This window comes from Encephalitozoon cuniculi, chromosome VIII (genome assembly GCF_000091225.2).
Source record: "Encephalitozoon cuniculi GB-M1 chromosome VIII, complete sequence".
Taxonomy (NCBI): domain Eukaryota; kingdom Fungi; phylum Microsporidia; family Unikaryonidae; genus Encephalitozoon; species Encephalitozoon cuniculi.
The window spans coordinates 214705-238147 of record NC_003235.1 but is presented as its reverse complement, the minus strand read 5'-3'; the positions used below and the strand labels follow the sequence as shown (position 1 = coordinate 238147).

At 48.7% G+C, this 23443-nt stretch overlaps 21 protein-coding genes across 21 annotated transcripts; 9 read left to right on the top strand and 12 right to left on the bottom strand.

Annotated features, from left to right (window-relative positions):
• Positions 1–363: 363 nt before the first annotated feature.
• On the bottom strand, positions 364–735 carry ECU08_2140 (uncharacterized protein; the record flags this gene model as incomplete). The annotated part of the gene is made up of 1 exon (NM_001041949.1): positions 364–735. One exon carries the CDS (start codon positions 733–735, stop codon positions 364–366), a length of 372 nt encoding a protein of 123 aa, NP_597340.1.
• Positions 736–1594: 859 nt separating this feature from the next.
• Positions 1595–2209, top strand: ECU08_2130 (uncharacterized protein; the record flags this gene model as incomplete). Its single annotated transcript, NM_001041948.1, has 1 exon — positions 1595–2209. One exon carries the CDS (start codon positions 1595–1597, stop codon positions 2207–2209), a length of 615 nt encoding a protein of 204 aa, NP_597339.1.
• An 874-nt stretch (positions 2210–3083) lies between these two features.
• Positions 3084–3707, top strand: ECU08_2120 (uncharacterized protein; the record flags this gene model as incomplete). Its single annotated transcript, NM_001041947.1, has 1 exon — positions 3084–3707. One exon carries the CDS (start codon positions 3084–3086, stop codon positions 3705–3707), a length of 624 nt encoding a protein of 207 aa, NP_597338.1.
• A 71-nt stretch (positions 3708–3778) lies between these two features.
• ECU08_2110 (uncharacterized protein) lies at positions 3779–4084 on the bottom strand (the record flags this gene model as incomplete). The annotated part of the gene is made up of 1 exon (NM_001041946.1): positions 3779–4084. One exon carries the CDS (start codon positions 4082–4084, stop codon positions 3779–3781), a length of 306 nt encoding a protein of 101 aa, NP_597337.1.
• Positions 4085–5142: 1058 nt separating this feature from the next.
• On the top strand, positions 5143–5907 carry ECU08_2100 (uncharacterized protein; the record flags this gene model as incomplete). Its single annotated transcript, NM_001041945.1, has 1 exon — positions 5143–5907. One exon carries the CDS (start codon positions 5143–5145, stop codon positions 5905–5907), a length of 765 nt encoding a protein of 254 aa, NP_597336.1.
• An 876-nt stretch (positions 5908–6783) lies between these two features.
• On the bottom strand, positions 6784–7779 carry ECU08_2090 (uncharacterized protein; the record flags this gene model as incomplete). Its single annotated transcript, NM_001041944.1, has 1 exon — positions 6784–7779. The coding sequence occupies one exon, from the start codon at positions 7777–7779 to the stop codon at positions 6784–6786; it is 996 nt and encodes a 331-aa protein (NP_597335.1).
• Positions 7780–8421: 642 nt separating this feature from the next.
• ECU08_2080 (uncharacterized protein) lies at positions 8422–9252 on the top strand (the record flags this gene model as incomplete). The annotated part of the gene is made up of 1 exon (NM_001041943.1): positions 8422–9252. The coding sequence occupies one exon, from the start codon at positions 8422–8424 to the stop codon at positions 9250–9252; it is 831 nt and encodes a 276-aa protein (NP_597334.1).
• A 244-nt stretch (positions 9253–9496) lies between these two features.
• Positions 9497–11356, bottom strand: ECU08_2070 (uncharacterized protein; the record flags this gene model as incomplete). The annotated part of the gene is made up of 1 exon (NM_001041942.1): positions 9497–11356. The coding sequence occupies one exon, from the start codon at positions 11354–11356 to the stop codon at positions 9497–9499; it is 1860 nt and encodes a 619-aa protein (NP_597333.1).
• A 455-nt stretch (positions 11357–11811) lies between these two features.
• Positions 11812–12603, top strand: ECU08_2060 (uncharacterized protein; the record flags this gene model as incomplete). The annotated part of the gene is made up of 1 exon (NM_001041941.1): positions 11812–12603. The coding sequence occupies one exon, from the start codon at positions 11812–11814 to the stop codon at positions 12601–12603; it is 792 nt and encodes a 263-aa protein (NP_597332.1).
• A 352-nt stretch (positions 12604–12955) lies between these two features.
• On the top strand, positions 12956–14356 carry ECU08_2050 (uncharacterized protein; the record flags this gene model as incomplete). Its single annotated transcript, NM_001041940.1, has 1 exon — positions 12956–14356. One exon carries the CDS (start codon positions 12956–12958, stop codon positions 14354–14356), a length of 1401 nt encoding a protein of 466 aa, NP_597331.1.
• Positions 14357–14509: 153 nt separating this feature from the next.
• ECU08_2040 (uncharacterized protein) lies at positions 14510–14827 on the bottom strand (the record flags this gene model as incomplete). The annotated part of the gene is made up of 1 exon (NM_001041939.1): positions 14510–14827. One exon carries the CDS (start codon positions 14825–14827, stop codon positions 14510–14512), a length of 318 nt encoding a protein of 105 aa, NP_597330.1.
• Positions 14828–14919: 92 nt separating this feature from the next.
• On the bottom strand, positions 14920–15390 carry ECU08_2030 (uncharacterized protein; the record flags this gene model as incomplete). The annotated part of the gene is made up of 1 exon (NM_001041938.2): positions 14920–15390. The coding sequence occupies one exon, from the start codon at positions 15388–15390 to the stop codon at positions 14920–14922; it is 471 nt and encodes a 156-aa protein (NP_597329.2).
• Positions 15391–15531: 141 nt separating this feature from the next.
• Positions 15532–16317, bottom strand: ECU08_2020 (uncharacterized protein; the record flags this gene model as incomplete). Its single annotated transcript, NM_001041937.1, has 1 exon — positions 15532–16317. One exon carries the CDS (start codon positions 16315–16317, stop codon positions 15532–15534), a length of 786 nt encoding a protein of 261 aa, NP_597328.1.
• Positions 16318–16478: 161 nt separating this feature from the next.
• ECU08_2010 (60S ribosomal protein L12) lies at positions 16479–16979 on the bottom strand (the record flags this gene model as incomplete). Its single annotated transcript, NM_001041936.1, has 1 exon — positions 16479–16979. One exon carries the CDS (start codon positions 16977–16979, stop codon positions 16479–16481), a length of 501 nt encoding a protein of 166 aa, NP_597327.1.
• Positions 16980–17055: 76 nt separating this feature from the next.
• ECU08_2000 (uncharacterized protein) lies at positions 17056–17589 on the bottom strand (the record flags this gene model as incomplete). The annotated part of the gene is made up of 1 exon (NM_001041935.1): positions 17056–17589. One exon carries the CDS (start codon positions 17587–17589, stop codon positions 17056–17058), a length of 534 nt encoding a protein of 177 aa, NP_597326.1.
• Positions 17590–17654: 65 nt separating this feature from the next.
• On the bottom strand, positions 17655–18386 carry ECU08_1990 (uncharacterized protein; the record flags this gene model as incomplete). The annotated part of the gene is made up of 1 exon (NM_001041934.2): positions 17655–18386. One exon carries the CDS (start codon positions 18384–18386, stop codon positions 17655–17657), a length of 732 nt encoding a protein of 243 aa, NP_597325.2.
• A 347-nt stretch (positions 18387–18733) lies between these two features.
• Positions 18734–19021, top strand: ECU08_1980 (uncharacterized protein; the record flags this gene model as incomplete). The annotated part of the gene is made up of 1 exon (NM_001041933.2): positions 18734–19021. One exon carries the CDS (start codon positions 18734–18736, stop codon positions 19019–19021), a length of 288 nt encoding a protein of 95 aa, NP_597324.2.
• A 146-nt stretch (positions 19022–19167) lies between these two features.
• On the bottom strand, positions 19168–20331 carry ECU08_1970 (uncharacterized protein; the record flags this gene model as incomplete). Its single annotated transcript, NM_001041932.1, has 1 exon — positions 19168–20331. The coding sequence occupies one exon, from the start codon at positions 20329–20331 to the stop codon at positions 19168–19170; it is 1164 nt and encodes a 387-aa protein (NP_597323.1).
• A 110-nt stretch (positions 20332–20441) lies between these two features.
• ECU08_1960 (uncharacterized protein) lies at positions 20442–21497 on the top strand (the record flags this gene model as incomplete). Its single annotated transcript, NM_001041931.1, has 1 exon — positions 20442–21497. One exon carries the CDS (start codon positions 20442–20444, stop codon positions 21495–21497), a length of 1056 nt encoding a protein of 351 aa, NP_597322.1.
• A 33-nt stretch (positions 21498–21530) lies between these two features.
• Positions 21531–22622, bottom strand: ECU08_1950 (uncharacterized protein; the record flags this gene model as incomplete). Its single annotated transcript, NM_001041930.2, has 1 exon — positions 21531–22622. One exon carries the CDS (start codon positions 22620–22622, stop codon positions 21531–21533), a length of 1092 nt encoding a protein of 363 aa, NP_597321.2.
• Positions 22623–22790: 168 nt separating this feature from the next.
• Positions 22791–23414, top strand: ECU08_1930 (uncharacterized protein; the record flags this gene model as incomplete). Its single annotated transcript, NM_001041929.1, has 1 exon — positions 22791–23414. The coding sequence occupies one exon, from the start codon at positions 22791–22793 to the stop codon at positions 23412–23414; it is 624 nt and encodes a 207-aa protein (NP_597320.1).
• Between the last annotated feature and the right edge of the window lie 29 nt (positions 23415–23443).

The following is a 23443-nucleotide window of genomic DNA, read 5'->3' as shown; positions in this document are numbered from 1 at the left end:
ATCCATGCCCTGCCCTGAAGACGGAGACCCCCACGAGATCCGAGCTGTTCAAACCATTCAGGCACACCATCTCAAATCCATCCTCCTTCACAGTTCAAACCTTACAACACACAATCCACAAACCCCCATCCTAATCCGAAGAACACCCATCTCTTGTCCATATCCTATGACCTAATACCGTCCCCCCACCGCCATCCTTGTTCCGCTCCTTGTCCAATCAGACAGAAGGTCCCACAACTCCACATCCATGCCTCCCTCCAACGTCTCCCTCCAACACTCCCGCCATTCTCCTCCTTCCATTCTCAGGAACCCCACAAGACAACCCCCCAGAGAACTCACACATCCATAAAAACCACCCCGTCTCTATCTCCTCTCAGAACTTCCTCCACACCCCCATCTCATCAAACTCCTCTGCTCCGAGTTCTCAGAAAGAGACTGACCTTCAGATCCGAGCTTCCGACCTCCAACTCCCCCGAGATCCAGGGTCCTCCACAGGAGAAGAACCCCTTCTTCAAGCCCCACCTCCCTTGCTCTCTTACCCATCTGCGTCCGTGTTCCGCCATCCTCTCCCTCCTCCCAGAGCCCCGAAACAGCTCCTTCACACATCTCCCTTTGGATACACCCCAACCTTGTCGCCATATACATTCCGCCCCCTTGAACCCAACACCATCTGCTTGATCGACTAACTCGTAACCTCCCCCGAGCCGTCATGCCTGTAATAGTACACACATCCATCCGATTCCTCAATTCATCACCATTCCTCTACAAACTTTTCATACTCCAGAGCCCCCAATCCCCAGATCCGAAGACTCAAATCGAGCCAGATTCCGAAGAGCTCAAATCAAGACACATCTCCTTGATCCATTCCACATCTTCCCCCGAAACCATCCCCCATCTTCAGCCCCTCCTAAACCTCCCGCCCCCATTAATGTATGTCCTCGATACATCTAGAGCCATCCTCGATACATCTAGAGACTCCCTGATAGATAGATAGATAGATAAATAGATAAATAAATAAGTAGGTAAGTAAGTAGGTAAGCAAGCAAGTAGACCCCATTCTTCCCTAAAACCCCCCAAAATCAAGACACATCAGAAGTACATCATATATATTCCAGCCCACAGACACCCACATCCGCCCAACACCTCCAACAACAATCCCACACTCCCTATCCTTGCCACCCTTCTTCACCTGCCCACACTCCTGTAATATGACACATCCCCTTTAAGACAAACAGACAGAAACTCTGCTTCCTTCTCAGAGCCCCCGATACACCGAGAATCCTTTCGGGCTCCGGCATCCAGCACTTCCACCACCCACAGTCAGTGCCATCCATCCCACCTCACAGCCCTCTCCTTACCCAATCAGTCGGCATCTCAGAGCCCCTGTGTCTGCCACAGCCACGCCAAAAGATCCCCCGATGTCGCCACAATCAACAGTCTCCCACAATCACATCCGGCAACCTACAAAGCCTACGACAGACAACCGAATCCTCTCAGCCCATCAGAAGACCCGTTCCCCCTCCACAATCCCCCCCGCACCCAGGCACATTTCTGCCCCGAGATCCTGCCGCCAATCCCCCCATTCATAACCCATATGTGCAAGGATCGCCAACACACATCCCGCCCACAGATCCAACACAACCGTGTCAAAACACCGCTCGCAAAGTTGACCTCAACTATCGCGAAAGGGCCTTTGCACAGGAGGAGCACCATGGGACGCCACAGGGCCGCCTATCACCGATGCTATAGGAGATCAAGCAAAGAATCGTCCGCCATCATCCCTTGCAAGACAAGAACCTACTCGACGGTATCAGAAACGGCCTGGAGACAAACGAACCCAAGCCCCAACGAACTGCTGCTGTCGATGCTGCCACCAGTGCCTCGACGCCCTAGAGGAGGCTGTCGTCCACTTCACGCCCCTCTTCTAAACAAGATGCCACAGACTTTTCCTGCTGCTTCCGAGCGGCCAATGCCCTCTCGACGACTATCCAAGGCCACTCAAAACGTTCAAACACGCCCTTCGGAGCGCCCTGCCCCATGTCACCGAAGGCCCGGACCAAGAGGTCCAGGAGGTCGAGATCCCCCAGAGGCTTGCCATCCTTGGTCTCTTGGCCCCGAGCTTGGTCTCTTGGCCCCGAGCGAGGTGCAGTTCGACTGCCTCGAAGCCAGCCGGACCTGGAACACCTTCATCGGTGCATACACGAAATAAGCCTCAAGCCCTCTACCTTCCCCATGGCATTGATACGCCTCTCTTCAGAGACAGTCAGGCGAGCCGTCCAGAAAAGCCGATCGCCAAACGTCCCAGAACCCCAGAGAGCGCAACCCCACGAGATTCTTCGGGATGCCACCACCGCCTTCGACTCCCTGCCCAAAAGCTCAAGTCCCTCAGGACATCATGTGCCCAAGCCGTCGATGATCTTCAAAGGAATCGAGGCCTTTTCTGCTGCATTCGATGAACGATGAACTAAGCCGGATGCTGCACGAAGCAGAGCATGCTGCACGAAGCAGAGAAGAACCCGTCCGCCCGAACGAAAGGACTGCCAATCTCGGAAGGGCCCTCTCCCCTCATAAGACTGCGTGGACTCCCATGCTCCATGCTCACTGCCATCCGTGCTTTCCTTCACCTTGCTAACCAACGACGAAACCAGGGCGAACACAGGATCAAACACTGCACCGTACTCGCCGCGCCATCACGCACCAGATCCGGAGACTGCACCGAGCTATTTGATGACCGTGCCCACCGCCCTGCCGAATGCCCACCGCCCTGCCGAATGCCCATCAATCAGCCCGCGACTACTCCACTCCATGACTGCACAAGAGGCTCCGGCGATACGACTGCCACTGCTGCTCATAGTCGGCTGAACACACGTCCCCCAGCGCCTGCCTGCTTGCCCGATTAAAGACATGTGAATATCCCCTCTTGAGCATCTAGCATCCCCCTTGAGCATCCGTGTGCTGGGCAGCAGTCCTTGCACGTCTCCGATCGATGGCCGCGCCCATCCAACTCCCCGAGACTGCCAAGCCAAAACACCCCCAACCAATCCGAAGCCGGTCCAGCCCCGCCAGCTTCTCCAACAGCCCCCATGCCACGCCCTGCATCCCATCTAGCACCCATGCCTTCAGATCATCCAGACTTCCGATCCGAGTCCAGCGCTCGTCTTAGATGCCAACCGCCCCGTACAAACAACTGCGGCACATTCAAACAACCACCGTCAGTCGCTGCCACTAGCCGTCCAAAGCCAGGCAACCCATTCCTCCAGCCCCCAACCAAAGGCACGCCTCCCCCAAAGAAGAAGAAGAAGAACCACACAGAAGGATGCCACACACACGAAGCCAATCCAGAACCAAACACCAAACACACAGAAACAGAGTCCCCCAAACCACAAACTTCTACACAGCATCACACTCCCATAACTATCCCTTCCTCCCTCCTTAGCCAGAACACCCAGAGAGAGAAAAGAGGCCTGCCACTCCTAACATCAAGGCCAAGCACCATCCCAGCAAACACTTATCAACCACAATCTCCGCACATCCACTCACACACCCCGCTCCAGCGCCCCATCTCCACTGCCCTCCTCCACCAAAACCTCCACATCCGAGCTCGGAACATCCGACACACAGGCAGACTCCACGGAAGCCCCACAAAAGGTGCCCAGACAGCCCAACAAGCACAGCCACATCCTCCAAAACAGCTAGCAACCCTCTAGCCGGCCTCTCCTCATCCTATAAATCAACCATAACGAATGCTCTCATCCCCTCTCCCGCAAAGCCTCCGCCATCATCTTCTCCATCCAATCATCCGGAGTCCCACACAACTCCTGCAGAACATCCGAGCTTCCCTCAGAGCCGCATCCCAAAAGCCAGGCCCTTGTCCATCCGCCCCTCCGCCAGGGAGCGGACATCGCCAGAACCCTGCCTCAACCCAAAGACACACATCCCCAGTCGCAGGACCAAATCCCCAGCACCTCAACACATCAGAGCCTGCCACAAAGCCCGCTGCGAGAGTCGCAAGGACAACCAACCCCAAGCAAAGGCCATCACTTCCACTCTCCTCCCTGTCCAAACCCACAGAAATACTCCGCATCGCCCTTTTCCGTCTTGATCGGCTGCCTCCACCGCCGCACAGCCTCTCTATCCCAATCGCCGGGCCCTCCCATCAGCCATCAAGAATCTCACCCACCTCAAGCTCCTTGCCAGGAAGGACATACCTGCACACCCCGCAGTCTCCAGCCATTCCGACAGAGAGACACCTAACCTCACCAACCAATTCTATCCATAGACGCAATTAAGACCTCGCTTCCATTGGAAACACACCTCATCCATCATCCGGGACCCCACCGAGAGTCCAAAGCCCGCCCCTGCCACTCTCTGGATAGACAGCACTGCACCGCCTGCCCTACTTCCCGAGGTCCCGCCCCACGCCCTTGCAAAGCACAGGAAGCCCCCCACGCCCTACCCCCAGCTCCCGAGATGCATTTGCGCCCTTCACCACAATCCCCACAAAGCGCCTGCTGCAATCCAGAGCTTCCAGCAACAGAGCCGCCGACCCCTGCCGAACATCCGACAGCCTTCCGCAGATCCCAAGCGCCTTCCCGCACACCTCGCACCTTCTCCCGAGAAACCCTGCACATCCTCTGCGAGAACCGTTGTCTTGCAGTTTCCAAAGTCGTCCACACACCAGACATACCGCCCAAGACCCCCGCCTCCCAGGCAGCGAGTAACCGGGCACATCGCACCGCAAAGCACCCAGCACGCCGCCAGAGCTGCAAACTCAAAGCTCCTAACCCGTGTGTTGGCCATCCGCTCCGCATCCCCTCTCCGAAGCACTCCCCACGGCACTGCACTCTCCGCGACATCCCCACCGAAAGAAGCTCCACCTTCTCGACAATCCCAGGGGAGCGAACAAGAGAAAGACACCGCCCCTCATACAACCCACAATCCTAGAGCCTCTGCCTCATCCAGTCCTCTCTCCCCATAACATTTCCAGCTCTACAGACCACCCAGACCCTAGCCCCGCCATCAAACCCAGTCCCCCCAACAATACACGCCATATCCTACTCACAACGAAGTCCCTACTACTAATTCTCACACACCCAATCATATCAGCATATCCATTTCATCCATACTTCTTCTCTACCCCACATGAACATCACACACGTTCCAGAGATACACAGAACTGACAAGCAACACACCGAAAACCTGCGACACTGGAGGAAGATCCTCGGCATTGCTCCATTCGTCTCAATTGTATTCCCTGCCATCATGTACTTCATCTCCGACGAAGACAGTTTTAAAAAGAGTCTTCTCCTCAGGTTCATCACAATACTCCTCCCCTTTTCATACTCAGCGGTACAGTATGCCATACTACTCCACACCACACCATACTACACCCTCAATCTCCTATTTCTTGCATTCGCCGCCATCTCCATCCTTTCAATCACTGCACTCCCCATCAATGAATGGAAAGGTGATGATTCACTCATCTTTTCTATCGTCCTTCCCTCTCTCTTCATCCCACCCACCTATCTCCTCTCCACCTCCTGCCGCCTTGTTCCAGGACAAACCGCCTTCACAGATACTGGCATCAACGTCCTTATCGACATCCTGATCCTACTATGCCCTCTAGTAAGTCTTGTGCTCGTATGTAAAGAACCCGAGTACCGTCTTCTCTCTGCAGTCCCATTCCCCATACTCATCCTGGCACGGTTGCTCAACGACAGGTATTGCCCATCCGAAAAGAGTGCTCCGCCTACTGCCCCATGGAGAGTCGCCATCCTTGTCCTCATCCTCACCTCTGCTGCTCTTATCTACGCATTCATGATGTGGACACCCATTGCCATCCTAAATGGTTACTTTGGCTTACTTCACAAGCTAAGAGAGTCTTTCCTTTCACTAAGGCCTGATTAATAAACAGTTCTCCACTCCATCTATCGACACGCTCTTAGGCCACACAGACCATCCCTAACACCCACCCACCAGATCGCTCTGCTCTCTTCAGTCAACATACATAAACACACACACACATCCAGGAGATCCCCACATAACCCAAACCATGTCAGTAGAGAACAAGAGCACAACCATAATACCATTTGTTTTATTCATCAACACATCACTCCACTCAGATCATCCATGGCCTGCCCTGAATCCTGAGACGCCGGAGAACCAAGGTGTTCAAAGGATTCCTCCACACTATCTGGAATGATCCTGTCTCCTTCACCTTTCAAACCTTACTCCCAGAGGATACTCAAACTTGCCGCATCCTGGTATTCCTTATCCTCATCTATCTTCTCAACGTCGCTCGTCTCACCAAGATTGCCCCCCATCTCACAGCATCCCCCATCCCCTCTATTCCTGTAACCCGGAACATCAGGTGGTACACAATTGGGCACCCACTAGGAGAGTCCTTGAACATCCCAACCTCCACCACTCCTGCCATCCTCCGCTCTCAAGAACCCCACCACCAGACGGCCTCGAGAACTCCCGCCCTTGGTGTAATCTCCTGCATCCATGAAGAGCCTGTCTGCATCTGGGCTCTTGAGAAGTTCCAGCACACCCGCTATGTCATGGAACACCTTCTGCTCCTGATCTCTTCAAGAGACCTTCCACCTCTCCTCGCCTCCCCTGTCCCACTCCTCCTTGATCTTCTCTGGGCTCTCCACCGAAGAACCCTTCTGTGGATCCTGAAGCGCTTCTGGCCACCCCTGCTTTTCTTGCCTGTCTTCCTGCGTGCTCCTCCAACCTCCACGAACGGCATCTCCGCTTCCTCACTCGCCTCCCCCTCCCTCAGAGACTCCCCACTCTTCTTGCTCTTAGTCTTCTCCTCTCCGGATCCTGCTCCCGATCCCTCTTCTCCATCTCACTTCTCTGCCTTTCCTTGACTACATTCGCAACCTTGTTGATATATCTCCTGTCTATCTCCTCTCCCTTCTTCCCCAGCAGCATCTGCTTGACTAACTCCCTTGTAACATCTCCTCCATGCTCTCTGTGTGCATCTAATAACAGACTAGTGTTAACAACAGTACATTCTAAGTATAGACCGCGGCTAATCTCATCTTCATCAACCTTTGCCTTCAAAGCCTTTCTCACGCTTCCCTCTGCCAACAGCCCCATCAGCTCCTCCTCTTCCAACTCAAGGCAGATCTCCTTGCATGCATTGCACACTATCTTCTCTGCCTCAACTACCCGCCTCAATCTTTCCGTACTATAAAGAAACCCTGCGCGTTCCTTAACCCTACTCCAAAACCTTCGATACTTCCTTTTCTCTTCTGCAGACACTTCACCAAGTGCATTTTCTATCATGTCGCTAAGTCTGTTTATGATACTTTTTCCATACTTCACTACATGACCATCTCCCGCTTTGTTGCATTCAAATATCATTTCATGCACTGTTTCCAACGACTCGCTAAACATCTTGCGGCCTCCCTTGTACACCTTTGATGCACCTGCAGATATCTTCTTCAAGTACCCGTCCATCATTTCACTAAACAGCCTCTCAGATCGATCATCCTTGTATGCTATCCCGCCAACCACAAAATACCACACCGCGTGAGAAATATTGTGTTCTAAAAAGGATGCAACACGTCTCCTGGCATTTCCCTTCAAGTCGCCGTACTTCGTTGTCGGTAGCACAGCAATATTGTATCCCTGGAACATAAACGGGAATACTATCACCTGGCTATCTGGCCCGAGTGTAAAGGCGGCAGCCTTCTCCAATCGTGGGGAGCAGTCCATCACACCAGCCGCTGCAACTAGCGTCCATGCTGCATAGATCCGCCTCATGGGCCAGATCTTTCCTCCTGCTTAGTCGCCTCCATCTCCTTTTCATATGACGTCGTGATGTCTCTCAGCGGTGCTTGCTGCCCTGCACAGGTCATTTCCTCCAAGGCATAATGTCCTTTTGCTCCTTACCTCTTCACCGCAGAACCTTCTCAAACTAGCCCATTCCATCCACCTACAGAGCATCCTGCCTGCCGCAGCTCCCCCCGCCATCGCTCCCGCACAAGGCTGCACACAACTGCCCGGCCCCATAAAGCCCTCGTCAGCACACATGGCCCACAGACCACGCCTTGTCCCCACACCCAACCAATTGACCATAAACACGTATCCTGCTGCTTACCTATCACGGCCTTTCCACAACCCGAATCCTGCCCGCTGACACTGACGGCTCCACCTATCCCACTCCCGGCCCGCTACTACCGCCGTGTCGGTGGCCATGCTCTTCTATCTCCCTGGAAGCTACTGTCCCCACCCATCGCCCTGCTTGTTTCATTCAGGCGAGATTGCCCGGGAAGAACTCCCCCAAGCCTCCGCACACACGAAACAAGGCGTCTAACCAACGCCAGGAACACTCGCCCACCATTGGTCCTTGCAGCCGCCATCTGCTGTACCCCCACCCAATATACGTCGATCCCCTGACCCTTCATGGGTATCATAGACGTCCAGAGGTCTCATTTGACTGCCACGCCGTCCAAGGAGAGGGATGCACCAGCACACCCTCCCCCCACAATCTTGCCTGTCTGTATCCTTTTTCCATACACATCTATTGCACTTCCTGTCCTCATGTACTACATCCCGGAGAAAGGCCAATTCGACCAAAATCCCTTTCTCAAGCTCATTGCAATACTCCCTCCCTGCCTGTACTCGGCGGTCCAATTCCCTCTCCTCTTCCTCGGCAACCCCGAGTCTTCCTGCACGCCTCGACCTGCATTATATGCAACACTCTATCTGCTCCTGGATGCCTCTCTCCTTGCATTTTCTGCCATCTCCATCCTCTCGATTGCTGCATTCACCACTACAGAATGGAACAGCGATGAGGTTGTGGCCGTCTGCTCCACCCTCCTCCCCTCCCTGCTCGTACTGCCTGCCCACCTGCTATCCACCTCCTGCGCCCTTACCCCAGGGTCAATCGGATTCACAGACTCCTCTGTCGACATTCTCATTGACCTTCTGATGGTGTCACTCCTTGCAGCAGGCCTAACGCTGAATGTGGACGAGTCCTGGCGCTTCTTCCCCTACATCTGCATCAGCTCCCTCGTCCTTGTCCTGGCAAAGTTGCTCCGGAAGAGCAGCTCCATGCCCAGAAGGGACCCTGCGCCTGCTCCAGCCTGGAGGATAGCTGCCTTTGTCCTTATCTTTGGCCTTTCCATGTTTGTTTACTTTTCCATCCTCCATGAGTGCCTGCTCATTTTCGGCAACCATTTCCCCTGGTTCCCAAGCCAAGCACCTTCCAACGACTTGACGAATAAATGGTAGCCCGGGACCTTGCATACACACAGCCTACTGCCTTCAATGGATACCCCCACACCATCTGCATCCTCCTTCCTCCCCATCCACCTCCTTTCCAGCCTAGCTACATGTCGTGTAAGTTCTATCCAGCCACACTCCTTCTATTTACGTCCCTGCCCTGCCATCCGAAGCATCTGAATAACGTCAAGCAATACTTCGTCCACTCACTTCATATATTTATTATGTCCATATGCCACATACACATAGCACATCACAGAATCTCAGGAATCCGAAGAATGGTGAGAGTCCGGAGAACCTCGCTGGTGTTCTTGCGATTCCGATACTCTATCCTGAACTCATTCCCATTACTCGTCATTTCACACCGGACACCAGAAGGATACCGAAACCCAGACATGTCAGAAGACTTCTCCTTCTTTATCTCATCCACATCGTCTCCCTCCCCAAACGACGAGCCTCCGACCATTCCTGTCCTCTCAGTCTCCGTGGGCCTGAACATCAGGTGGTAGACCACACTCTCTCCTCTCCCGCCCTTGAAAAGCCCAACCTCGACCTTTCCCACCTTCTTCTCCCCTCCCTCCTCAAGTATCCCGTTTGCTACCATCTTCCATCTCTCACTCCCGCCCTTCATGTACTTGCCTGTCCGGACAAAAAACCTGTCACACTTCTCCTTATCCCTGAGGAGCTCTGAAACTTCCACTATGTCATGCACCTTCTTCTGCTCCTTAATCTCTTCCACACTCTTGCCTTTCCACCTCTCCTCGCTTCCTTTGTCCAGTTCACGCTTGATCTTCTCAGCATCCTTCTTCCACCGGAGAACCCGGCTGTGCACCTTATAATGGTGTTCTTCACCCATCTTCTTTTCTCTCGATCCCTTCTTCTTGCGCCGAGCCCCTCCAACCACCGTCTCTACCAACGGAACCTCCGCACTCTCCTCCTCTTCTACCTCTACACCTTCTTCTTCTTTTCTGTCCTCTTCCTTACTCTCCTCCTTAGCCTCTCCTGCACCCCTCTTGCCTCCCTTCTTCTTGCCTCTCCCTTTACTCTCCTCCCTCTTCTCCCTCTCCACCATCCTCAACAGCTCCTCCTCATTCTTGGCTCTTTCCTCCTCCCTTCTCTTTCTTTCTTCCATCTCTCTCATTTCTTCCAACCTTTTTCTCTCTCTAACAGAACGCACTGCACTCTTGATACTTTTATCATCAATATTCTTACCTTGCAAAAATAATTGAAGGATTAGTTCTGCCATAATATCCATACTTTTGTATTTATCACACGCATTTATCAGCCCTCTATGATCCACAAAATAAATTAGTGGTTCCTCTATCTCGTCTACGTTTGATTCCATCTCTCTCAACTTCAGATATGTCGAATACACTTCCATAATAAAGCTTTTCCTATCTTCCTCTCTTTTCCAGATGTATTCACATACATTGCACATTATTCTCTGTGCTTTAATTATTTCATCCTGTTTCTCCTTGGTGCACAACCTTCTTCCATACTCCTTAATCTTCCGAAGGACCTCTTCTTCTCTCTTCTTTTCCACATCATCCAAAGAACCTGGTAACTCCTGAATCAGAATTTCCACTCGATCAGCAAGCAACCGCCCAAACTCTTTGAGTATACAATTATTCTGCTCGAAAATTCCATTCACCAAGTCTGTAAACTTCATTCCATATTTCTTTTCAGTCCCCTTGTACAGAGCAACAGTATCAGACCTCCATGAAGAAGCCTTGTCAAAAACATCATACATCAAATCCACAGCCCAATCGTTATTTGCAAGGGCATATATGTGTGTTATTGAACGCCATGCCACTTCTGGAAGCAACTTGATGACTTTCTCAACATATTTTCTCTCCCCCTCCTCAATATCTCGGTATCTCGTACCTGGTGATACAACGACTTTACTCTGATGGAGAATAACCGGAATCACCACCCTCGTCTCCAATCCAGCATTTTTCTCAAACAATCTTCTTAACATCCTAATCTCGGAACTGGACAGCTTATAACCTAAACCTTTCTCAAGTTTTTCTCTTGACTCTTTCACTATCTCTTTTATACTTGAGGCACATGCTATACCAGACAATCCAAGCATGTATATTAACAATATCCTCATCTTCAAGGGTCTATCCTCTTACACGTTCATTTTACTTCCCCTTTTGCCTTGTTTTCAAGTATTGTATTTGCGCTGAGTCCCATTGACTTAACACATTTACATAATATATCTCAAGAGAAAATCAAGTGTCTTATCAAAAATAGGAGAAAATCCTGTCACTTCGCAAACTTTAGATAGCAAATTTCCTGATATCTGTATCTTCGCAATCATCAGAACAACCCTGGTTCTTAGCCTTCGCATAACCCCATCAGAGACGCTATACAATCACATAAACCTTACTCAATAACCAATTCAACCTCCTCAGAACCTTCACAGTCATTCTATATCTTTATTCCATTCTCTTTCCCAAGTCCCCACTAATATCTAATCTAAGCTTAAAACCAACTACAAGTTGCTATCAATTGTCTGGTTAGTCTAATATACCCAATTTCATACAAAATTCTCCTTTGCCCCATATGAGCGTCACCAATATTCCACAATCACATGAAACTAACGAGATGCAGCATATTAAGAACCAGTCCCACTGGAGAGTAATTCTTAGCAGTCTTGGAATATTCATGGCAACTGTATACCCTATTTTTATGTACCTTGTCTTCACTAAAGATTGCTTCGAGGAGAGACATCTTCTTAGACTCATCACACTACTTCTCCCTTTTTTATACTCAACAATACAATATCTTTTCCTGCTCTACACCAATTGGAAGAATGGCCATAAACAAGAAGACATTCTGTACAACATACTATACTACCTCCTAAATCTTCTTCTTACGACGTTTTCTATCATTTCTATCCTTTCAATCATTGCACTCATCATTAACAGGCGAGAAAATGATGACGATTTATTTTTCTTCTCTGTTATCCTACCCTCCATGCCTCTCACCTATCTTCTGTCCACCTCCTGCCGCCTTGTTCCCGGGCAAATCGGATTCATAGATACTGGCATTAACATCTTCATTGATATATTGATATTATCATGTTTAGTGAGTCTAACACTTATCTGTATAGAACCCAAAGATTATCTTTGTTTTATCGCGATTTCTTCTGCTCTTACCCTAGTAAGATTACTCAAGAAGAAGTATTTATCATCTAAACAGAGTCCACCACCTACTGCACCATGGAGAGTAGCTATTTTTGTCCTCATATTCAGTTTTGTTGTGTTTATTTATGTACTTGCAGCATGTGGATCCATAACTGCCTTAGACTATCATTTCCATCTATTTGACAAGGTAAAGAGTATTCTTTCATAAAAATCTGACGAAAATACAATAGTCAATGCCTATACTTCATAAACCCATACCATTGGCAGATCTTCCTTTCTGTTTAATAATCACCACCTCCTTTCTCTTGAGATATTATATCACTTTTGAAAGGGGATAGATTGCTTTGATGTCCGGCATAATGCACCAACATAGGATCGCTGCTCGTAGGGGACCTCAATTACCCCGAGTGGCTTCAATTCATTACTTGATATAAAATATTTCGTTTAGAGTAGGATGGAAAATTATTTGGTAATCGGTCAATTCTTATTTTTACTGGTTTATACACAGAAGTTTTGGATTTGATATAAACATAAAGATACAGAGTATCCCATAAATCGAGATGTATGGTAGTAGTAGAATTCTTTCAAAGTTACGTGGTCTAAGATTTCCTACTAACGGAGCGGGCACTTCACGGCCAATCCCAGCAAGAAGCGATGACTCGGAGAAGAACCAGCAGGATAGAACAGGTGCTCCTCTTCCTTTACCTCCTAAGAAAACGTCAGCTGGGAAGTCGCTTGCTAGTTATGCGAAAAGCAACATAAATACTCATTCTGTTATAGACCCTAAGAAGTTTGAAGGTACAGGGGCTAGTCCCACTAAGCCTTCCATTGAGATAATCACGAAATTCCTTGCAAAGAATCTGAGCTCCATAAAAGGTCAGAATGTATCAAAAGAACAAAACCTAAATATAGATTCCAATATTCAGCCGGAAGACTCATCTCACACCATCATCATTGTGGAGGAAGGGCAGGGAAAACAGGGTTTAGCTGATTCCAATATTCAGCCGGAAGGCTCACCTCATATCCCCACCCCTGAAGAAGGAAGTCTAGAAAATGCTTCTACGCAAAAGAAGCTTAGACCTCAACCCTTATCCAAGGCTAGTTCAACACCGGACTTATCTAGTAATTTTTCCTCTATGAAGACCAGTCATGGCCCATTGAAGAAGAGTAAATCGATGTCAGACATTTCCTCCGACGATGCCATCCTTAACTCAAGAGACTTAGTTAAGGAAAACAGATTCAAACAAAAAAAACAACCTGATCTACCCAAGTTTCCATCTACAGGAAGTATTTCTATTAACCTGGGATACTCTGGCAAAGGACATTTTTTTGTGTTTTATTGCTTAATATCTTTGGGGTTATCGTTGCTCGACTACGCCATTGGAAGGTTTGAGCAATCTAATGGAACGTTAGAAGTAGTGGTGAATGGGCTATTGTGCATAGTGTCTGTTTCTGGACCTATTATACATGGGATACAGATACTAATGAAGGAGAGTCGCAATAAGAAGATGGCTCAGGTAGTAAAGGAGAACTGGAATGTAGTTGGAACCATGCTTCCAATAGTCACTGGTCTCTTGTCTACAGAAATACCCGGAAAGGACGGAGTTATGATGGCGGGTATAGGAATTGTGATGATGTATGTGCAAAATGCTGTTCAAGAGAAGATGTACAAAAGTCAGATGATTGTGTTTATAATTGGAAACATAATGATGACGTCAACATATCTGGTCAAGTGTTTTAGTCCATTATCCAAGGATAGATATAGTCTCATAAATGCTATACCTGTCATGGTTGCAATTGGACTAATTGTTGTGGATATAGTAGAAAAGAAAGCGAAGAAAAGAGAAGTGAGTAATGATGTGAAAAATATAGTATGCGGAATAAGCTGGATGGTTGGGACAGTCATCTGGTTTTTGAATATATCTGACGAGGATGTTATTATAAACAGCACAGCCACATGAAACAATTAATAAAGACAGATTGCACTGCGATCGTAATACTAGTGAAGTGTTCTAGCTTTGAGATGGCCTTATGCTTCTTGAAAGAAGTGGAAGTGACGCAAACAATAAACTTCACTGCATGAAACCGAAGAATCACTTTTGGACTCATCTCCATTACTTCTTCTTCATAAAATCAAACAGAGTTGACTGCTTCGTTCTCTTAGAAGGTTGACCTTCAGACTCTTTCTTCTCGTTGTTTGTAAAGACCTTATCTTCCTTCTTCTTTTTGAAGTAATCACTGTACTTTTTCTTTTCTGTGTTGCTCAGAATGTACAAAATGTCTCCCTTTTCTCTGGAAAGTATTATGTCTGTTACACCTTCTTTCCTTACAGCATTCATGTACACCTTACTGTAACCTTGATTCTCCTTTGCTATTTCATCCAGGTCAATTTTTCCATTGTTGAAGTAAGTGATCTCCTCTTTCATAGCCATAGCGGCATCGAAGAAAAGTATTTATTTGCAGATCTTACAACAAAGCGCGGATTCTTGCTTATTCAATGCTTACGTCATTCATTCTATGCAATTCACACCCTTCTCTTTACCACTAGCTTAATCCAAAACTTTTGAGCATCGGAGTTCTCATCGCACTCTCTTATGCTCAGAACACTTCCCAATGCGTCTGTGGATTCCGATCCATTACTTGAAAGACATCCTCCGTCTTCTCCGTTTAGCTTGAAACTCACAAACTTAGACTTTTTATCGAGTACGACTTCCCACGTCGAGTTCTTGCTTTCACGGGTACATACCATGGCCTTAGAAAAGCTATGCCTCTTGCATATCCGCTTGTTGTTTTGCAGTATTTCTGTCCTGACCTCGTCCACAATGAACTTCGAGCATCCTCCGTTATCCTTTATTTTTTCTTTCGTCGTAAGTCTCACCTCTTCGTCAAATAAAGACAGATATTTCTGTGCGTCAACCTTCGAGACTATTCTGACTTTTATCGGATCCGATTGACAAATAACGCAGGATATCACTAGCATCGTCATTAGGTTCATCCTGTTTGTATTACTGGTCTCCATTTATCTCTTGTGGTTTCAGAACTATTCAATAGGAAAGTTGAAGACAGAAGCATGATAGTTCTCTGACGCAAGATAGTTGTTCTTCAGCCGTGATGTAACAAGAAATGCACTGTTTAATTAGTAATATTTTACATAGTCTGCATAGTTCGGTGTAACTGCAACATCTTCTCCTGCATCTGTTCCTGTCAATGGCCTGTATGCAGAGTAAGGTGTTGGCGTTGTACTGGAATGTGGCAGAATACCAGAACTTAGACTGGCAATAAGAAGCGGGCTTACCGACCCTTTGAATGAGACTATCTTTTTGCCTTCGCCATCATATAGAATTATGCGTTGCTTTGTTGCAGGAGCTCTGCTCTGAGACTGTTTAAGCAGGAACGGAAGTAATTCCTCCAAGGGCAGGTCTTTCTGCGAGCTCTTGTCGAACTCAATTTCGTTAGAGTCCTGGCTTTCTTCTTCAACGAACTTCAGGTCAAAAAGCTGGCTTGGCGAATTCAATTTGCATCTTTTACCTACTAACTTTATACCTTCAGGAGTTTTCTTGTCTTCAACTTCTAGACAGACGTCGTTTTCTGTCTTGAACCTAACACTGCCATTTTCAGAAACTAGACTCCATTTGGAGTAGACCTCGTCGTTTCCGGTACAAACTTTGATGTCATCCCTCTTTTCGTCCTTACAGAGCTTGGTTTTTCCCTGTAGAATTTCCGTCATTCCCTTGTTGATTTCAAAGACCCCTTCTTGGGATTTCCCTATCTTTCTATTTTCCTTGGTGCTGACTACTCTAACAGTATCTTTTTCCCCAGCCTTCACAATAGCCACAAGAGAGTCTGGATGACTCTTTGGTGCAATTCTAACCATCTCGTTTCCCATCACCAGAGAGGTTGCATAGAAGATCAAAAATCTCATGACAAGTAGGATAGGATAGGATTTATATGCTTTAGGGTTTCACATCTATCAAATTACAATAAATTATGGTAACATCCTGATACACTATGTTTGAGTTTTTACGCTGTATATCGAAACAAACTCCAAAGCCTGAAATGGTAGAACATCTTCGCCATAAATATTTATTGATCAGGTAGCTTGATTTCTCCAGCATCAATCTCACGCGTAACTTCCTTCGGACACTTGCCGTCGACTTTACATCCAATCGACTTGCACGTCCCAAGGACCTCCTTCACCGTTCCAGAAAGGCTGTTCGAATAGGACCTGCTAGACCGAGCAATCCTTGCTATATCGACCACCTCTGTCATCCTAAGGCTTCCGTTATGGAGAATGTTCTTTTCCTTTTTCCTGTCCCGCGGGGGCTCTTTCAAAGACTTGATTATCAGTGTCGCAACACTAGGCTGGACTTCGACTGTTGCTTTCCTATCCTTTATTGCAAGCTGCACATGGACCTTCAAGCTCTTGTAGTCTGCAGTAGCCTTTTTTATATCTTCTCCAACCACCTTCGATGACAACCCAAGTGGTCCAACCCGCTGGGCAAGCGTTGCTCCGGGAACCTCCCCTCCCACAACCTGCAGCTTAATGTATTTTGTATCCGGATCCATTCCTTTTTGCTCCGCCATAACTGAGGGTTTAGAATTTTGAAAAATTTGTTACCAAGCCAAGACATCCGTGTGTTAATAGATACAGGGCACGAAATTACTTCAAGTGGATGCCATCCTGCTCCTCCTGGCCTTGAAGCATTTGCTTGCTTGGAGAAATGCTGTCTAGAAGTACAGATATAACCGGATCATCAAAACCTTCGGATATTCTTATAAGTTCATCGAAAACCTCAAAGTCGAGTCCAAATCTCTCGGAAATCGCAAGGATAAATCTCCTCATTATCTCAAATCGCTCATTAAGCATCTTCATTTCCAGGCTGATATAGTAATCCCTGCGGCTTTTAGAACTGCCAAGAATTTTGCCATTAAGCAGCTCTTTTCTCCTGCACTCACTTTGGATGGCTCTTTCCTTGCTTCTAGCCTCTCTGCTTTTCTCATTAACCTGCCTTTTTAGTCTCGATATACAGATGCCCAGCTCTTCAAGCTTAGCATCTTTTTGCACTATCTCTTCTCTCTGCTCCCTAACTTTTGCTTCCAACCTCTTTATTTCCCTATTTCCGTTCTGTAGCTCTTTACTAAGGTGCCGAATCTCCTTGGTCAACGAGTCCATCCTTCCATTCAAATCCCCCATGGATAGTGGGATTATGAAAGAAGCAAATTAACAGCAGAGGGAAGACAGCGATTTAATATCCCATTTCAGAAAGAACTGCCAGTTGTAACCAGCTTCAAAAGCCAGTACAGCCCGTACAGCTTACAGTGCCAAGTTATGGAGTTGCCCCATAAGCCTTGAGATGCACTAAGAATATCATTTATAGTTTCATCAGGCTTTTTGATCATGTCATCCAAGCATATTAGATAAAGCTTCCTGCTCTCTTCATCATTCCGAGATTTTATGAAAGAGTAAGCTTTCTGTGTTGCCATCACCTTGTTTCCTAAGTCGCTTTTCAGAATATCTAATACATATAGAGAGGTCTTTCCCCTACAGAAAGTTGTGAGATCATGAAGAATCTCCCACATTTTCGTAGCATTGCATCCTTCGAGACAATTCTTCTCTACAACATCCAATCCATCCAAATATACCTTATAGACCTTGTGATGAAATTCATGAAGCTCGTCAAGCCTCGGTCCTCTTTTTACAAACCATCTGTCGAAGTTGTCCCATTCCATGTTGGCAACATGAGCCGAAAATGCATTAATCTCTCTTCTCGCCTCCCTTATTCCATATCCCACTTCTCGCCAGAATCCTTCATGATCATTTTCCCTAAGACGCCCAAGTGCACTGCCATACAGAAAGAAAGGGATGCGCCTAGGATCCTTCATCACGTTTAACACATTGCTTATGGAACGCATTAACCATGTCGCAAGTAGAAGTGCTGGGTCTACGGTGAATTTAACGGCTTCAACAACCTCCAAGCCGTAATCTTGCATGCTGAGTGAACCATGCATTAAAAATATATTTGATTACCTTACAGATGAACTAAAATAGAACAACTCCGAAAAACAAAATGCAATATGGTGTATATACAGGTCATTTTAATTTACAATGTATGAGCAAATATAACCCTGGTCATATGACAAGATAATATAAATAACTCTTCATTAGAAATATATCAATGCAAAATAGATTGACAGGTCAGCTCAGTTATAAATTCAAGCTTACTTCTACAATGCCTAATACATAAGCATCCTTCATATTAGAGACTTTCATTTGTATTAACATGTAAATTAATATGCGAATACAAAAGTATAAAAGAAGAATTTCTATAGGCCTTATTATGAAAGCCAAGCTTATTGCATTCCAGGCTATTTTCACTGCAGTTCTCTGCACCCAACAACAGGAATGTGGCCATAGTGGAAGTATAGTGGAAAATTCCAAGGAAAAGAAAAAGCTACCAGTGCCTATTCCCGGCACTGAAGAGCAGCAGGAGCTAAGTACGGGGAAGAAAGAAAATCCTATTGTTGAGGAGGGAACTTCCGGTAACGAGGGATCCGGCCAATCTGAGAATTCCCAGGAAGGAGAAGAAGAAGAAGAAGAAGGCTTGGTTGACAATGAGGAGGACTAACGAGATGGAGGAAAAAACAACATCCTTTGGGAAAAAAAGCAGCCTAAAGGAAAGAATAATTAAATCCCTTTTCTCTATCTGTACTAGATACAGCACCAGCTTGTAAGGATCTTTGTTGTCTAAGGAGGGAGAAAAGACACAGGTGTTTAATTATAGAATGCAGGCTGTGTGCCGCTCCTCTCAACAACCTTCGAGTATGCCTCCTCAAAGTCCCTCTGCGTAACCATGTATCTGCTGGCCCGAACAGCAAGCATCCCCGCCTCCTGGCAGATCGAGTTGATGTCTGCACAGCTTATCTTCTCGGGCCTGCACACAAGGCTTTCAATGTCCACAGAGTCATTCAGGCTCATCTTCGATGTAATCGCATTGAACACAAGTCTCTTCTGCCTCCTGTCGGGGAGCGGAAACTCTATCTTTCTGTCCAGCCTCCCAGGCCTGAGGAGTGCAGGGTCAATCGTGTCCGCCCTGTTCGTGGCCATAATCACCTTGACATTTGCCGCCGGGTCGAACCCGTCCATCTGGTTCAGCAGCTCTATCAGCACACGCTGGACCTCTCTGTCTGCCGAGGTCGATGCATCAAACCTCTTCGTTGCAATCGAGTCCACCTCGTCGATAAACACAATCGACGGCGCCTTTTCCCTTGCCAGCCGGAACACATCCCTGACCATCCGCGGGCCCTCTCCAAGATACTTCTGCACGAACTCTGACCCGTTCACCCTGATAAACGTGGCCTTCGTGTGGTTCGCCACAGCCTTCACAAGCATCGTCTTCCCCGTTCCGGGCGGCCCATAGAGCAGAACGCCCTGCGGAGGGTCAATTCCAATCTGCCTGTACAGGTCAGACTGCAACAGCGGGAGCTCCACAGTCTCCTTTATCTCTTGCTTCTGCACATCAAGGCCCCCCACATCTCCGTACGTCACAGAGGGCTTCTCGGACTCCCCCATCACTGGAATCGTGCTGTCGACCTCCGGCGGGAGCACCCCGACAATCGCGCTCGAGTGCCTGTGCAGCGCAACAGTGGTGTTTGGCTTCAGCAGCTCCCTGTCCACAGTCGACAGAATCCTGACAACAAAGTTGCTTCCCGCAGTCGACCCCACAATCGCCGTCGAGCTGTCAATCGGCTCAAGAAACTGCCCCATTATCAGCGGAACACTCTTGACCCGGTCAAGCTCCTCCCTGCTGTGCCTCTCCTCCCTCTTGAGAGTCTCGATCTCCTTGCGCACATACCCCTCTCTTATCTCCAGGAGCCTGAGCTTCCTTTCCATTTGTTTGTATCTGACAAACAGACCGCCCTTGAGCCTTGCAGACATTAAAGGGCTACCCGTCCACAATTTATCAACATCTTGCTGCCCACAGCCGCAGCCAGGGACACAGCACACGACCCAATCTTGCCTTAAAATAAAAAATCCGCAAAGGGTGCATGGAGGAAGAGAAGATCCTGGAGTCCGATCTGAGGCATATATCGTTCGTCATGCCAAAATACACGCCCATCGAGAAGATCGGCGAGGGGTCGTTCAGCGTTGTGTACAAGGCTCTGGATGCAGAGTCCGGAAGGTATGTTGCCCTGAAGGCAATAACAAGGACCAGCTCGCCTGCAAGGGTTCTGGACGAGATGATGTTTCTGAAGACTCTTGGCGGAAGGAAGAACTGCATGGGGCTTCTCGGATGCTTCCGGAACGAGGACCAGGTGGTTGCTGTTTTTCCATACTTCGAGCCGATCGACTTCAGGGAGTTCATCTCGAATGCAAATCTGGCGGACATCAAGCGGTACCTGCACAACCTTCTGATTGCAATAGAGCACGTGCACAGCAACGGAATAATGCACAGAGACCTGAAGCCGGGAAACTTCCTGTACAACAAGGAGTCCGGAAGGGGAATGCTCATAGACTTTGGGCTGGCACAGTACGAGGAGTACAGCGAGGGGCAGCATGCAGAGGGTGGTGCAAAGCCTGCGGGGCCTCTGCTTTTCTTCAACTCTGTTGTGTCGAAGACCAAGCCTCCGGGATACTACGAAAGAGACGGCAGGCCGCCGATGAAGGCGCCAAGGGCAGGGACCCGGGGGTTCAGGGCACCCGAGGTTCTGTTCCGGTGCCAGCGCCAGACAGGAGCCATAGACATGTGGTCTGTCGGCGTGATTTTCCTGACGATCCTGACCACACAGTACCCCTTCTTCTACTCCTCGGACGACATCGACTCGATCGTCGAAATTGCAACGATCTTCGGGCATGCAGAGATGCGAAAGGCCGCAAAGTTCTACGGAAGGGTGTGGAGATCAAACATAGACTCAATTCCAGAGGAAAGAATCCCGTTCGAGACGATTGTCGAGTCGCTGAACCCGTGGGCGGAGATCGGCAGCGACGGATACGACCTGCTCTACAGGATGCTCGATCTCTGCTCCTCGTCCAGGATCACTGCATCCGACGCCCTGAGCCACCCGTTCTTCGACGACCTGAAGACACACGAAAACTGCGCCTAGAAAGAAACACGTTTTTAATTGACATGGGGTTAATCACCCTCCCATCATCAGATCGCTGAGATATATCACCTCGTCGCCGCTGTCGAAATCATTTCTGTAGACTACTGCATCGCCTATGTCCGTCCTCCCCTCGAGGTTGTCCTCGGTGCACCTGGACAAGCTTCCTTTCAAATAACAATCAATAAACAAATCTCCTTTCCTTGCCTTCCTCCTTCCATGCCCGCCAGACTTCAGCATGTACAGGGGCTTCTCTGCCTTCTCGGAGGACATAGAGCTCGAGTCCGAGCTGCTGCTCTCCTCTGCGTCTGTCTTCCGATGCTTTCCGGTATCTTGACTGGCCTTGCCGCCCTCCTTCGGGGGAGATGCACAGGCTGTGCTGGGTAGCTGCACCCGAGACTTATTTTCTGTCTGCGAGGCCTGGGCAACATACTTGGTGAGCGTGCTCGTTGCGACAGGCGGTCTGGAGAGAGGCGTGCTGCTTCTTTGCACCGGAGTCAGCGTCACCGTCTTCTGGACAGTAATGGTTACCACAGGTGCAACAAGCACAAGCCCAGGCTGATGGGGAGGAGCCTGCAGGTATCTTTGTTTCAGGACACTGACTATGCTGTAGATCAGATTCACTCTCTTTCCTATCCTGTTGATTGCCTCAAGCCCGTCCGCCTGCGGCTGGGCAGCACGGGACAAAGGAGGAGGCCTTGCGTCTTGTCTAGGGCCCACAGCCGCATTCATAGGGATCGCAGACACCGTCACAGTCTGCACCAGATATCTAGGCTGCACCATCACAACAGACGACTGTACGCTCCTTGGCGCCTCCATCACCAAAGTCTTCAGAACAGTGCTTGTTACCGTCGTCCTGACAACCGAGGGGATCCTTATTGTCTGAGGCTCGCTCATGCTTGTCCTGCAGCTGCCTGTGCTCACCGCTGCCGCCTTGACCGTCCTGGGGTTCTTGCCGGCCACACTCTTGCCAGGAAAATATGCAGGCGACAGAACCACCGGCCCCGGGTAGTACGACGCCAGAAGCCTCCCCTTCATGCATGTCGAATCGCACTTGGGGATAAGCCTTATGACATCGCACACAATCCCCGGAATAATAAATACTGCAATGCCTACTCCTCTCCTCATATGCCACAGGACGCCCGCCTCTCTTATATTGATTCCCTGTTTCATTCCGAGGATGTGTGTTGAATTTGTTTGATCCTTCCTCTCTAGATACCCGGAGGCAGAGGCCGCAAGGGCCCACGCAGGATCGAAACAGAGCATATAAAAAACAAAAACATTGGAGGGTAAACAATGGGGAACATGATGTCCAAGGTGAACAACCTGCTGTACACAAAGCTCCGGGGGCTATTCTCCGGGCAGTCCGAGAGATCGATAACAATGATCGGGCTCGACGGGGCTGGGAAGACGACGCTTCTGCTGTACCTACAGACCGGAGAGGTGCACCAGACAGTCCCAACACTTGGATTCAACTGCGAAAACGTCACCCTTGGGAGCATGAAGTTCCAGGTGTGGGACATCGGAGGGCAGAACTCGTTCATGAGGTTCTGGCACCAGTACATAAACGAGGGGTGTGGAATCATATACATGGTTGACTGTGCAGACCCGCAGAGATTCGGGAAGTCTGGCGAGGAGCTGTGGAGGATACTGAACATCCTGAACAGCCCCAGGCCTCTTCTTGTGCTTGCGAACAAGATCGACCTGATAAGGGAGCACGAGAGGAGCGAGGTGGTGAAGAGCATCAGGAACGAGTTCAACCTCGAAAGGTACAACGGCCCGTCGCAGGTTGTGCCGATCAGCGTTCTGCAGGCTGGGTCGATGACATCTGCCAACGACGAGAATGGGAGGGAGATCATCGACGCATTCAGGTGGCTGAACAAGGAGCTTGAGAAAATGCCAAGGGCAGAGGCTTTATAAAATTAAAGGTTTATATCTGGCTATAGGAG